This window comes from Eptesicus fuscus, chromosome 2, assembly GCF_027574615.1.
Source record: "Eptesicus fuscus isolate TK198812 chromosome 2, DD_ASM_mEF_20220401, whole genome shotgun sequence".
In the NCBI taxonomy this organism is placed as follows: Eukaryota; Metazoa; Chordata; class Mammalia; order Chiroptera; family Vespertilionidae; genus Eptesicus; species Eptesicus fuscus.
Genome location: NC_072474.1, coordinates 115,994,281 through 116,008,684, shown reverse-complemented (window position 1 = coordinate 116,008,684; position 14,404 = coordinate 115,994,281). Strand labels below are relative to the sequence as shown.

The following is a 14,404-nucleotide window of genomic DNA, read 5'->3' as shown; positions in this document are numbered from 1 at the left end:
ACTGGCCACCAGGAAAGCACGCTGTATCCCCCACTCTCCACAGGGCACTCCCGCCCTCCTCTCCCCTGCCAGCCCTCCCCGTGGCACTGCCTGCTCCGCCCCTGTACACCCGCCGCCCGGGAGAATGAAGCCCGGCCACACGCTCCTCCACTGCTTCGCATCCTGGGTGCTCCCCCGCAGGAGGAGCTGGGTCGGGCTCTGCCACGCCCCGGTGTGCGCCTGCGCATCCGCACGTTAGCAGCCGGAGGTGGGTTATGGTAACTACACCTTATTCATTTGCAGGTTAAGTAGCCTGTTTCTCGCTCATGTGTGACCTGGATGGAGGACGGTGGTTTTGTGTCCGGGTGACATTAACTGTCTCCGGGCTTTCCTTTCAGGGTACCGTCTGGTTGGGCTGTGAACAGAGGAGGTGGAGACCGTGAATGAAGGGCTGGGCTCTTCCCGGTGGCACTCGTCACACTGACTTGTGATGGAGCGATCCCAGGGTCAACTTACCTTTTATCAAGGGTTTCTGGACGGAGCTCGCTGCCTGGTGCGCATGGCAGCCAACACGATGGTGCCAGCTTTTGAGAAAAGAAAAAAGCTTTAGTTTGTGAGCAGATCAGCCCAAACACAGGAGGCCAGGCTCAACCCTGCGGGGCCCGGGGCTTCAGCACGGGGCCTTCCTGGACGGCGGGCCCCTCACGCTGAAAGGCCGTGTCTCACGTCTGGCCCGGTCCCGGCCCTTTGGCTCCAGGGTGGGCGCAGCGAAGGGCGCACAGGTGTCCCTCGTGAGCGTGCGTCCCAGTTGGAGCCGCGGGTTCTGGGCCTCGTGGGACTCGGACAGGACCAGTCCGAGCTGGTTCCGCAGTTACAAGCAGATGTGGGGTGGGCAGGGGACATCCATGACCTCGGAGTCCTCGTTGGCCCCTCCAGGAGAACCCTCAGAACACAGAGGCCACCCCAGATGCCGAGAACTTTCCTTAGAGTCTGGTCTTGGGAAATGCTCTTGGCACAGCAACCCAGACTCTGGGAAGGGAAGGAGATAGAGTGAGGCTGTGGCTCGGGATTTTGAGTCCTTCCTGGACGGTGCTGGCCCCCGAGGCCTCTAGAACCCGGCACCTTCCTGGTGGGCACCTTGAGCGGCGCCTGCTGGGACGGCGCGGGGTGAGCGCTTTGAGGGCTTCCCACGTGCTCGCCACCCGCGCTGCGCACTCCTGTTCTCGCCTCTGCCTCGTTTTTCCCGAGTCTGCCTTCCCATTCCCAAACCTCTCCAGCCTTCTAATGTCTGCAGCCTCTCTACTGAGCGTTCAATTCCAGCAGTTGTAGCTTTCGTTGTCAGGCATCCGATGGGGTGATTTTCACACCTGCCGCCTTCCTCCTCTTTATGCAGCTTTTACTTCTCTACACTCCCATGGTCCTCTGACATCCTGTTAGGTAGGACTTCCCAGTGTCTCAGTTCCACTATTGTCCATTATGCTGGCTCTTTCTCCTGGAGGGTTTTTCCTGGTTTTAGGGGAGTTTTGAATTGTGAGCTCATATTTGCGCGGCTGCTTTCTCCCCACGCCTGTGTGTGGCTGCCTGCCTGGGGCATCTCTGAGTGGCCCGCACGGCGTGACGCCCAGCCCTGCCCGGCAGTGGTGGCATTTGCTGACCGCTCTCCGTCCCAGGGACTCGCCTTGCTTTTGTGGGAGCAGCACTTTATTAGAAAGCCTGTTTGTTACTGTGCTGTCGTCACAGTCTTTCCACAACCCTAAAGCTGCGCCGGAAAATAAACACCACGCACTGCCAGCAGCACGTTGGGGACCGGGCCCTGGACCCGCGTGCTTCGCACCGAAGGCCCCAAGGCTGGAGCGCAGCCTCCCACTGAGCCCTCCGCGGGCATGCTGAGCCCCCCTCTCCCTGCCCCTCGGGCATCCCACTCAGCCGTCACCTTCTTCCGTCTCTGGCTGCAGCAACCCCCCCCCCCCCCCCCCCCCGCCACCTCATCCCAGGGCCCTGGGGCCAGTGTGGAGGGTTTGCAGGGCCTCTGTCTGCTCCGCTCCAGCCGAGCACTTGGTCCAGCCATGCCTGCACCCTGAGGTGGCCGTCCTCACGGTCCTGCGGCTGGCACTGGTGATTTGTTTCTCAGATGCGGCTGTTGGACACTCAGTTTCTGGTGTGTGCGCCTCGCAGATCTCCCTCTCCTCGTCTCGGAGTCATTTGTCCTTGATAGTCTCTAACGTTTAGCTTGGCTGGGTGATCGTGGTGAGTGTGGGAGAGGGACAGCCGTCATGGCCTCTGTCCACCGGGAAGGAGACCTGCCCGCTTCTGTGATGGAGCCCGGTAGCCAGGGACGGGCCGCAGGGTGCTCTTGGCAGGATGACAGTTAAAAACCGGACACACAGCCGCCACGTTTCACGCGGAAAGTCACGGATGAGGTGCCGAGCGGCAGTTTCGGAGTTTCTGACCCAGGACTCAGGACGGTTTGAAGAGTGGCAGGCCCTCCTGCGGGAAGGTGGTCATTGAGCTGGCTCCTGGGCTCCGGTGCAGGTCCCGCAGGTGAGGGGCTGCGACAAGGTCCGCTCGGCATGGGAGAGCCCCGTCCCTCCTCCGTGCAGGCTGAGGGCGAGGTTTGGGGGCACGGCATAGGGCATGGACCAGCAGGCAGAAGCACAGAGTGCCAGCTGACAGAGTGCTTCACCCTCAGACACTCGGGCAGGCCCCGCCCCCGCCACGGAGGCCAGGTGGTGCCCCCCATCGTAATGGTCTCCATGGGAGCCTGGCAACCCCGGTACCTCTGGGCTTCGCTTGTTGGCATTTTGGCCTGAGGGGTCTTACACATGACTTCCGCTTATTGGGGGGCGCAGCATCAGGGAAGGGGTGTGGTGTGTGGCCTCCAAGGCACAAGTCTGGATGGATGCTCTTCTCGTCTGCATCCTCTGTGACCGCGTCTTCCGCAAAGCCTGCCCACACCCTGCCTCCGGGCTCCCTCCGTCTGCAGACCGGGGGGACCCATTTCCAGGCTGGAGCCTGGGTCTGCAGCCACTGAGAAGTGGGGTTTACTCCTCTTTCCGAGCCGGGAGGCTTCCGTGCACCCCGTCCCCTGAGCGCAGGGCGACAGGAGAGGCCGCTGCCTGGGGCTGGGCCTGCGCGCTGTCCCCCAGCTGTGGCTGTGCTGGGACTAGGACATCTCAACAGGGTGGAAGTCACCCTGCACCGAGCCTGCTCCCCTCCAAGCGCCCCACCGGCTCCCACCCTTCCCCCACCTCCGCAGATTCTCCTCCCTCCACACGTCCAGGTGGAAGTGACCTTCCCACGAGGCAGCCCCAAGTTGTCCGCTGCGAGCGCATCCCCATAGCCCTCAGCCTCTGCCGCCCGGCCGGGACTACAGCCGCGTTTGTTGTTGAGCGTCCGTCAGTCCAGGCCTCCCTCCACCGCCGCCTTCTTCCGTCCCGGCTGCAGCACGTGGCCCTGTCCCTGTGCGGAGCCGGCCCTCCTCTCCTCCAGCCTCGCCCTCTGCCAGGGGCCCTCCTTGGAAACCAGGGGCCCCCGCCTGCCTGCTGCGCCCCTCCTCCCACACCTGGTGTGGCTGGGCCTGGTGGTCTGCCATCCGGGTCTGCCCTGGGCAGTGGAGGGGGTACCAGCAGCTGGTACCAGGGTGCAGGCACCGAGTGGGGTGTGTTGTGCCCAGGGCAGCGCTGGCACACCGGGCACAGCCACTTGCAAGCCAGCCCCCTGAAGGGACGGATGGCAGGTCGCCTGCCCCCTTGAGACGGTGCCCCGCCGCAGCCTCGCCGATCAGGTGAGCATGTAGCCGTGCTCTCCCCGAGGCTCTCGCTGAGGCTGGGGCCCGACGTGCTGGGATTTGTTCTTTCCCAATAAAGTGACGGGGACTTCCGCCCGTCCTGGTGCGGCCGGGCTCACCCACGGCTGGGCGGAGTCCGCTCAGGAAGTGGGAGCGCACTTGACTCACTGAGGTGTCTGGTTTGCTGGGCACCTGCGGGGAGCGAGCCTCGGAGCAGCCGCTGTGTTCCCGGAGGGACTGCTGTGTCCCGCTTTGCCATGAGGCCTAATTAACTCATGTCTCTCTCTCTTTTCTTTCAGTCTGCAACTGTGTCTGACGGCGGTAAGTCACACTTTCTGATGTCTATTTTTATTATTTTTAATAATAGTGTATTTGCCATTAACTCACTCACAATAGGTGTTTTCTTTGCCATTTCCATGGGGGGGTGGTTAGGGCTAGTGGGGGGCTTCCCCTCGCTCCCCGGTGCCCGCGACACGCTCTGGAAGCCGTTCCCCGCAGACGCGTGGTGAACCTGAATTTCCGCGTGAAGGCAGCTGGTGGCGAGCCCACGCCCTGGCTGACAAGCCCGAGCCTGCGCCTGTGGGGAGCCCGCTCGGCACCCCGGCCGGCTCGGAGCTCTGCGGGCTGGGCCGCTCTGGAAGCTCGGGGCGCTCTCAGCTGCTAACGTTCCCTTTCCCAGGAGGGGGCCCCAGGTGGTCAGAGTGGGGGAGGGGCAGAAGCTCTGCTGTAGTCATTGTGCACGTGGGGTCCTGGGTGGGACTGGCCCAAAGGGCACGGCCGAGGCCTCTGACTCCCCTGCTCGCTCAGGGTTCGTTTTGAACTCCAAGGTGACTGGGAGCGTTTCTTCCAAAGATTCCTTGATTCTTCTAATACTCACCAAAGCTTTTCCGTTCACAGGTGGTTTTTACAGGATTTTAATTACTCTATCTCTCTGTCCTCTGCGAGGGGAACTTTATAATTTGTCAGAACGTGCTAGCACTTCCTCCGCACGCGTGTGCTGGCCGTGGGTCTGAGTCCAGGCCACAGCCTAGCGCCCGAGCGGGGGCAGCGGGCTGAGGCGCCTCTTGTCACTACAGAGAAGCCAAGTGTTGTTTCTTGGCACTTCATGTTGTCCCACAGCCGCTGCCTTCCCCCTGGGCCTGGGAGCCCCGGGCAGGGTGAGGGTGTCCGCCCGCAGCCACAGGCGAGGTCACACCTGGAGCTGAGCCTGCACAGGACGGAAGCCCGTGTTTGGGGATTTATTTCTTTAATAAAGGGAATTGTGTTACCCACTTTCTGTGCAGTGATAGCCAGGTCACTTGATCCGGCCTGAGCCAGGAGTGGGAATCACTTCCTTAAAAAGCCGTCGGACCTGTCACCAAACCCAGTATAAAGCGAGTGGTTTTAGAGATGTGTCCATGTTCTCCTTCTGCTGTGCCCCGGCCTCTCTTCTGGTAGAAGACGCATTTCTGCAGGAAACGCATCCCTTTGAGACCTTTATTCACTGTGTTCAAAGGTATTAGGCTTTGTCTGTCTCTGAAAGTTTTCTTCTGTCCGCAGTAGATGCAAGTGCCGAGGAGCGTCATGCTAAGTCCGGTGTGTGCTTTTTAAAAAGCTGAACTTCCAGGTGGGGAAGTCCTGCTCCTCGGCCCCGTGTCCTTCCTAAGGAAGTGGTGTCCTGGCTGGTGGCAGTGGTTCCCCTCCGTGGGGGCTTTCCACCCCCGTTCTACCTTCCCTCCCGCCTCAGACCCTGCTGCACCGGGCGGGCTGGCCCCTGAGTCCCTCGTGGCGGAGGAGCAGGAGGAGGCGCTGTTCCGTGAGCACACTCTGCTTCCAGGAACCCGCCAGGCCGCTGAGACAGGTTTCACTAAGTTTTTGTCGTGTTTTTATTCTTTTTCCTTCTTCTGTTTCTTTACTGATCATACGTGAGAAGGAAAGGTCCTCTCCTTTAACTTGCACGCTCGTTGTAGGACACATGGCTTACTTTCTGCCGTCCTCCCCGGCGCAGGCACGAGGCAGGCACTGGGCGATGGCTCAGGGCCGCCGAGACAGCGGGGAAGTGGCTGCTGAGCCAGAGCTGCTGTGCGCCCTCGGCTCCCACCCCTCGCCCACAGCCCCTGCAGGCCCTGACCCCACTTCCTGGGCGCCTCGGAGGAAGAAGGAGACCCTAGCCTGTCCGCCTCCCACAGTGGTGGGAGGAGCTTGAGAGGACGGGGGAGTGGGGGGGACCTCGGGTGTTTCCCCCAGAGGTGTTTGTGTCGCGTAGAGCAGACGTCCTGGCTCGCCCGGGGTCTGGGCTCCGGCAGCGGTTTCCATGGGGAAGATGCTCGGCTGGAGCGGTGACCCGGGCCCTGGGAACGGCAGGGTGGGCCGGGCTCGCCATCAGCCTCGCTTGGCTGAGAGTACACCACTCCCTCCACAACGCTGTGTCCAGTCTTGTCAGGGAGGCGGTTTGGACGCAGTTAACTCTGCTCCTCTCACAATGACACCTTTATTCGCGGGCTCACCAGGGCGTTCTGTGGCTTCGTTTTAAGGAAGTTGGACAATGCCGCTTTTGGAGTCTTTGTCAACTCCAGGGTCCCCCTCTCAGAGGAAAAGGGGCTCCCAACGCCAGCTCCCCAGGCCACGCGCTGGGAGGGAGGGAGGTCAGTCTCTGAGGGTGAGCCAGGCCGGGCTGGGGGCCAGGGAGGCAGGTCCCGCCTCAAGGAAGGGAAGAACATTCCAGCATTAGAGAGAGGCCTGACCTGCCGCGTGGGAAACCATTCAGACGTGTGCACACAGGACCCCTCACACTCGGCAGCATGTGAGGTGTGGCGTGGTTGGGAAGAAGTAGGTGAGACCCTCCATGCTGACGGGACAGAGCCCCCATCCCCTGCTCCCCTGCTCGGACCTCGCAGCTTTATTGAACAAAGTTGGTTCTTATTTTATTTCTCTCATTTTTCACTCTGTACTAAGCAGCTTTGCCAAGGCCCCCCTCCCCCCATCCTCAAAGGTGGGGTGTTCTCTGCCATGTCTGGGTCTGACTTCTGCAGTGGAGAACTTGGGGTGCCCGATGCCCCCATCCACAGGCACACATCAGGCCTTGAGCGTGGCAAAGTCCTCGAAGGAACCTGCTCTGGCCCCGGGTCTGTGACACGCTCACGTGATGCCTCCACAGTGGCCGCTTCATCAGTACTCCACACGGGGCCCTGAGTCTCCTGTGGGGGTGGGCCCGGGTCCATGACCGTGTCTGTGACCTTCCTGTGACCTCCTAGATCTGGCACTGCTCTCCGCCTGCTCAGAGCTGCCTCGGGTTGTGTTAGTGCTTCCTCCTGCCTCAGCGGGCGCCGTCCCCCACCCTGGTCTCCCAAGGCCCCTCAGGCACACGAGGTCTCTGCCACCAGGCACACGAGGTCTCTGCCACCAGCGTGCTGTCCCCGCCTGGGGCAGCCTCTCAGATGAGCCTGTGCTGACTGTCAGCCCTTATCCTGAGTGTCAGCCGCTCCTCTACATCACCCCCCACGTGAGAGTAGGTGCAACTCACAGAATGACTCCCTGGGCCTTGAGTTGTTGGCTGGCAGTGCCTTTGCCTATGTGGTTCCACGTGCACCTCATCCTCACGGGGAGGTGGGGAGGGAGGCGGGGAGGGGACATGGCCAGGGAGGGGAGGTGTGGGTTCTGCCCCCACTGCACAGCTCACAGGCCGACCTCCCACCTCTGAGGGCATCCCTCTCCCTCTTCGCCCTCCTCTCTGCTCCGGGCCTACAGCATCTTCTCCGCCCGTGTGCCAGGGCTGCTCTGCGGGGCAGGGTGGAGGCACCGCATGGTGACCCAACCCTCACTGCCAACCCCGGCCCAGCAGGGTGAGGTTGAGGCGGGGCTAAACTGCATCCCCCTTTCAAATCTAAGGTGGTCGCTGTCATAGCTTCGGCAAGTGACGCTGGAGGAGAGGAGAGTGTGGGCTCTCGTGCAGAGCCACGGCGTTGGCAGAGTGTGGGTGAATTCACATTTTCCTTCTCAGAAATGCAGTGCAGCCTAATTGCACATTTGTCAAACATGTTTGCTAGGTGGTGGAGATGGACTCACGGCGATGTGTAATTGCTTTGTGAGGAGGGTGTTTAACCAGAACCCTCTGTTTGGTTTGATGCATCGCATTCCTTATGGTTTGCTTGGGAATGTAAAGATGCCGCCAGATGCCGGGGTTCTTGTCCCAGCATTAAGAAGGGTTCAGCATTCTGGAGAAAGGGGCTGCGCGTAGATGATTAAGAAGGAGTCCGGAGACGAAAGATAATTTTGAAAGGTATTGGGAGTCAGAGGAGCTTCAGCTAAAGGAGCTAAAGACTTCCCCTTGTCTAAGGACCCTGTGCTATTTATTAACACAATTTGTCCTAAGACAAGGTGGAGACATACACTTCAAAGGGTAGGGTACAGAAGCATTGTCAGATTGGGGAATAGCCTACAGCTGTTCAGGTGTTTGGCCAACAGGAGGCAATAACATGCAGATTTAAGATGCCCTGAGCTGTCTGGAAGCAAACGATTATCCTATTCAGGTTTGGGGGAAGTGCAGTTTGGCCATTCCAACAGGTAAAATACATATGTGGCTCAGCCCTTGTTGAGCCCCCCATGTTTCACCAACCTTTTGATGAAACTCTTGTAATTATTACATGCTGGAATTGGTTCCCGGCAGCCAGAGACCACAGTGTGGCTCCGGGCACGGAGCATGGAGTCTGTGAGCGCCAGGCGGACAGGCGCTTCGCTCTGGAAGCCGACTCCGTGTCCGCCACGACGCCTCCTGGCACTGTTCCTTCCGCTGCTCCGGGTGTTGGAGAGAGTGTGATCAGGAACTGTTCATGTTGTGGGATCTTTTTCAAGCGAACAGAAGTTCAAAAGTAGTAAGACCCGTGACCACACACCTACCTCCGAGAAGTGATGTGCTAGCATGTGGGCATGCTTGTCTAAAGCATGGAGGTCACAGTGGAAGCCCCTGGGGGCCCCTCCTCTGTCCGCTCCTCACTCCCCCAAGGCCCTGCCTACAAGCAGCTGTGTGTCCTTCTGCCGCACCCGGCTCCTGGGACAGCCTCGGAGGGCACAGGAAGCCTGTCAGCGGGGGCCCGTGTGGCTGCCTCGGGGAGCCCTTCGCCATGACTTGTGCCGTTGTCTGTGTCGCACTATAATGAGGACGTGACTAAAATAATAAACATTGTTTTATGTGCTTGAAGCTTTTTACCAAGGGACTGCACATTGGTCTGGAAATTTTAGCAGATTCACTCTCAAGAGAATATGCTGAGGGAAAGCTGAAGATCTGATTGGCCAAAATAATTTCGGAGAGAGGTCTAGAAATAGACCCTGAGGTGAGGGAGGGCTCAGTGGCGGTTCTCAAGGCCTCTACCTGAGAAGCTCGTATGCAAATTAGGACCCCCCCCCCCCCCGCCCCCCCGCAAGTAGATGCGCTGTGCAAGGTCAAGGATGTGCCTCCGGGCGGGTGGGTGGGCAGGCGGGTGCACCGGTGAAAGAGAGCGTTTCAGACTTTTCTCTCCTGCTGGTGTCGGCATTCAGTGATGACGAGTCCTGGGCGGGGTGGGGTGTGTGCACTGTCCCCCCCGCCCCTCCCCTGACTCTGGGGACTTAATTACCACTACACTAAGCTACGTGAGCTTCCCACAGGCCATCGAGGCCTGTTTGCTTTCACTCCTTCCCCCCATACACTTCATGTTTCATGATTTCTTCTGCTCTTCAAATGCCTCTGCATGTCTGACATGCTCTTGCTTCCATCCTGCGAGCTCTTCATTTCTGTGATTGTGTTTTTCTCTCTAGCAGTGGTTTTTGGCTTTCATAGCCCTTCACTCTCCCATTGTGTTCATGCTTTCCTTTAAACCCTCGAGCATGTTCACGGCACCTCTAAGTGTCTTCAGGTTCCCATCACTCCTATGTCTGATCTTTCTCCTGGTTCGAGTCATATTTTTCTGTATCTTCCCAGGTCTGGTGATTTTTGAGTGGGGGCTGGGTTTGGTTGTCTTCCTTTGCAGGGTACAGAGGTTTGTTTAAATAGGAATGACGTTACTTGTGGGTGGGCTTGATGCGCTTGAGGCTTGTTTTTAGGCTTTCTTAGGAAAGTTGAATGTGGCTTCACGGAAGGCTGGCTTAGCGCCATTATTTAGGAACACACGTGGGCCTCCTTTGAAGGCCAGGTGTCCAATAAGAACCGGTGGGGACTCAAATCTCCCGGTCCTGGGCGTCCTGGGACCGGCTCAGCCCGCCCCTCCCAGTGTCCTTGCCTTGCAGGGTTTCTCCTGTTTTGCACGCACAACTTAGAATTCCGCAGCGGCTCAGGGTCTCCTTCTCCACGGGCTCTTTCCTGTGGCCTCCCGCGTTCTAACCTCCGGTGCTGCAGCTCAGGGGACGAGCCCTCCCTGCTGGGGTCCCCCTGCCCGGCTCACGTGTGTAAAGTGCCCCTGGCAGGTGCCGGGCGCTCCATGTCCGGGTGCACCTCCTTCACCTCTTAGCCTTCGGGACCCGGAATCTTGCAGTGGCTGCTCTGACTTGTAAGAACTGTTGCTTCGCACCCTTCCCCAGTTTTCTGGTAACATACGGCAGGAGAAGTCGTGCCCGGTCCCTCCATCATGGCCGGAAGCGGGGTCCTGGCGACACAGATTTCCACTCCAATGTTGGATCTGGTCTGTAAAATTAACAACAGCCCTGGCCGGTTCAGCTCAGCAGATGGAGCATCGGCCTGCGGACTGAGAGGTCCCAGGTTCGAATCCGGTCTAGGGCATATGCCCGGGTTGCGGCTTGATCCCCAGTAGGGGGCGTGCAGGAGGCAGCCACTTGATGATTCTCTCTCATCATTGATGTTTGTCTCTCTCTCCCTCTCCCTTCCTCTCTGAAATGAATAAAAATATATTTTAAAAAAACTTTTTAAAGAAGGACAGCAGGTGTAAGAGAATGAGCATAAGCTGCGGAGGGGCTCACCTCTGCATAAATCCACCACAAGGGTCAGCTCCAAAGCACGCTTCCGTTTCCGGTAACAGGAAGATGAGCAAAAGCCTCGCACAGGCACTTCGCAACAGAAGCGATCCAAACGCCTAGAACCCTAAGGCGTGTCCACTCCGTGCCAGGCAGCTGGCTGTGTGCACTTTCCGTATAGGTTGTTCTCTGACCAAAAGCTCACATCACACGCACGGAGTTGTACCGAAAATACATCTGAAGTGCTTGAATACGGCAGTTTCAGGAAAGGTGAGAGCAGGTCTTTCTAAATCAGTGTCACTTAATGTAAAATTAACTTTGTCTAATGAGGAAAGTTACTCTAATTAGACGCTTGTTATCTGCACTCCTTTTAGATTTGTTATCTGCATTTCACCTTCAACCTGGCCAAGCCCGCGTGGGGACTTGTCGTTAGGGAACGAGGGGCGTCCTAAGTGAGCACCGTCCTGTGTTGGTCTGGCTCCCTGTCTGCCGGGCCGGGCCGGGCGGGGAAACGTGTGATTGCTGCCCATGTCCCCAGCACACAGGTCTGTGGGACACTGAAGGTGGCGTGCCCATCAGCGGGAGGAAGGACGAGGGCACAGTGGCAGGGGCCACCCGGCTACAGTGAGGAGGTGTGAATGAAGGCGAGAGGCACCGGGGGGCGCCTGCCCTTGGGCCCGCCGCTGGCGCCCCACAGCCTCCTGCCCCTGGACGTGCACAGTCACATGCAGCGCTGGCCCTGGTGCTTGTCCACGTGACACCGGACAGGCCAGGAGCCCCTCCGAGGAGGGAAGCCCCTCTAAGTTCCCTCCAAGCAGACAGGGGCACTGGTTCCTGGAGAGACGTGGGCGGCGCTGGCAAGGTGGAGAGAAATCATGGATCGGCTGCCTCCTGCACGCCCCACACTGGGGATCGAGCCTGCAACCCGGGCCTGCGCCCTGACCGGGAATTGAACTGTGATCTCTTGGTCCATAGGTCAGCGTTCAACCACCGAGCCACACCGGCCGGGCATTGGTGGTGTCTTTTGATGACCAAAAGTTGTTCTTACTACCACCCAGTTTGCCCTTTGTTCCTTCCTGGCAGAGCCTCTCTGTCCTTTAGAGCAGCGGTCGCCAACCGGGGTCCATGGACTGCGGGTGGTCCGTGAGGTCCGGAAGGTTGGCGACGTCGCTTTGGAGCAGGGTTCCTTCCTGAGGCCGTGCAGGGAAAGCCACTGCTGCGCTCTGTCCCGGTCCCTCCATCGTGGCCGGAAGCGGGGTCCTGGCGACACAGAGTCTGGGGCTGGGTTGGTGTATGATGTGAGTCGGGGCAAGATTCCTTTTTCCACACAGGGCCCGGCTGGGATGTGATGCGGGCCGCGGTGGAGGAGACAGACAGTGTGAGTGCGAGTGCGGCGCCTGGGCGGCTGGGCCCGCAAGCTGCGTTTGGGGAGGTAGGAGGGGCCGGGAGCAGGGAGAGCAGCGGGGAGCTGGAAAGCTGAGGGAGAGCGACGGTGTCCATGAGCAGAGCGTGGAGTCGGGTGAGAGGGGACCCAAACCCACCTGAGCTTCCGCCGGCACCTGCGGGGCTGGTCGGGAAGGAGGCGGCGGGAGAAACGGGCAGTGGGCAGTCCCAGAGCGCTGCGCGGGCCTGAGCCGTGGAGGGGCTCACTCGGTTTGAGGTGGAGCCGCTGGGTAGGTGTCTGGCAGCAGGAAAGGATTGGCAGGAAGCGCGCAGCTGGGAATTCGCGGTCTGTCATGCGCTTGGTGTCTTGGTAGATCTGACGAGCAGATCACGCAGAAAGGTGGCTCTCCATCGTGGGAGGGGCCTGGGGAGGGCCGTGGGGCGGTGGAACATGTGGTGGCTCTGGGACCAACTGTCCAGGTTTAACCCAGCTCTGGGCCGGCTGCGGCCTCAGCTCTCTCCTGCAGAGCGGGGTCCAGGGCACCTGGCAGCGTGGCTGAGGGTCACGTGCTTAACATCCGACGCACCAGAGCAGCACCTCCCACAGGAGAGCTGAGCGTGGGGGCTGCCGTGTTAGTGTGACTCTTGTGCTCGCTGTCCACGCCGTTGGCCGTGGGAGTGCTAACATTGCCTGGAGGGCCTGGCAGAGACCGAGCTGGGGCAGGTCCGAAGCGGGCTACAGATCCGGAGGAGAGAACGCCTCAGAGGAGATAGACTCCCCACTTAGATGGCTAAAAGTTCCGTTTCAAGCTCTGGCCAGCTTGGCTCAGTGGGTAGAGGGTCGGCCCGTGGACTGAAGGGTCCTGGGTTTGATTCGGGTCAAGGGCACTGCGCTGAGCACTGGCTCTCCAGCCCCACCTGGAGGGAAGGTGCCTGTGGCCTGGTCTCTCCCCTCAGGGGCTCCATGCGGGCCCGTGCGGGGCGCCCCCTGGCTGGGGGGGCTTCAGCACCATCTGAGTCTTTCTCGTGGAGCTCGTTTGGGGACTTGGGCTTCTGCGTGCAGGTCCCAGACAGGCACAGGCCACAGCTGGGCCCGCACTTCCTGTGTGGCTCCGGCACAGACAAAAGAACGTCTTCATGCCCTGGTCGGGTGGCTCAGTAGGTTGGAGCGTCATCCCGTACACCAAAAGGATGCGGGTTCAGTCCTCAGTCAGCATGCATGCAGGAGGCGACCGATCCATGTTTCTCTCTCCCATAGTTGCTTCTCTCTCCCTCTCTCTAAAATCAATAAAAATGAACTCTTCATAAAGCATATGTATTTGTTGAGATGAATGACATTAATTCCACACAGAAATTACTTGGGAAGTGGATAATGTAAACTTTTTTCATTGCAATCTGCATGCTGGGGGGGGGGGGTAGGGGAGGGTGTCCAGGGCTTGGAAAACGCCCAGTCTCCTTGGACTCGGCGGTGCTGCGGGTGGAGTCGGAGCTCTGAGCCTGGAGTCCCGGACATCAGTGTGACCGGCGACAGGACTCACACCCGTCCGTCTCCCACCTCCCACCTCCCACACGAACCCTTTGCAGTTGCCGCCCTGCCCACTCGCGGGCTGTGAGCTCCCCGTTTCCCATCTGCCTGGCATTTCGCGCTCCAGAAGCCGCGTCCTGTCAGGCAGGAGGCGGCTGGGCTCTGCCTCGGACAGGCTCGCTCCACTCCAGGCTGACTCGGGAGGCTTGGGTTCCGGTCCCCGCCCCCATCTCCTCGGGCCCTCGCGGTCTGCAGAGTGCAGTGCACGGGGAGCCTGAGACCCTTTCCTCCTCTCCCGGCTGTGAAATCTGCCTGGGGGGCCGGGCTAGGGGAGCCCATGACCTGTGACGCCGGGAGGAAGTCCCAGCCCTGCCACTGACTACTCTCAGGCATGTCATGGGTCTTCAGACCTCCACCTCCATCTGTGAAATGGGCTGATTGGATTAGGTCACTAGTTTCTAGGCTCCATTCTGAGGAGGTGCTGTGGGGTCCAATTATCAGGAGGGCCCAAGGCTGCGCTGGGTGAAGGTCCGTCCATCTGTCCTTGTCTGAATCCTGGGGGGTGGTCATCTGGGCTTGGGGGTGGGGGTGTGTGATAGATCACGTGGGCTTGGATATCCTTGTGTCTGGGTTTTCTCATCAGGGGACAAACTAACTTTTGCAGGGATTGGGGCAAGAAAAAAGGCTTTTTAAGAGAAGTGACCATTAAGTGACCCTGAATTCGACCCTGGACTGGCAGGAAATGGCTGGAAAGGACATTATTGATGGAATTGGAGAAGGGACTGTGTTGTGTTCCCAGTTTGGGTAGC

The 14,404-nt window shown here is 59.6% G+C and overlaps 1 protein-coding gene across 3 annotated transcripts in view; it reads left to right on the top strand.

Moving 5' to 3' along the window:
- Positions 1 to 14,404, top strand: part of RGS12 (regulator of G protein signaling 12) — a 72,151-nt gene that overhangs the window by 30,229 nt on the left and 27,518 nt on the right. For 2 of the 3 annotated variants that reach the window (XM_054708412.1, XM_054708420.1), the window contains one exon: positions 4,066 to 4,087. In XM_054708412.1, the coding sequence (XP_054564387.1) occupies positions 4,066 to 4,087 (22 nt within the window). Of the gene's footprint in view, positions 1 to 4,024; positions 4,088 to 14,404 lie in introns of those variants that run through there. The other variant, XM_054708415.1, reaches the window with a different exon arrangement.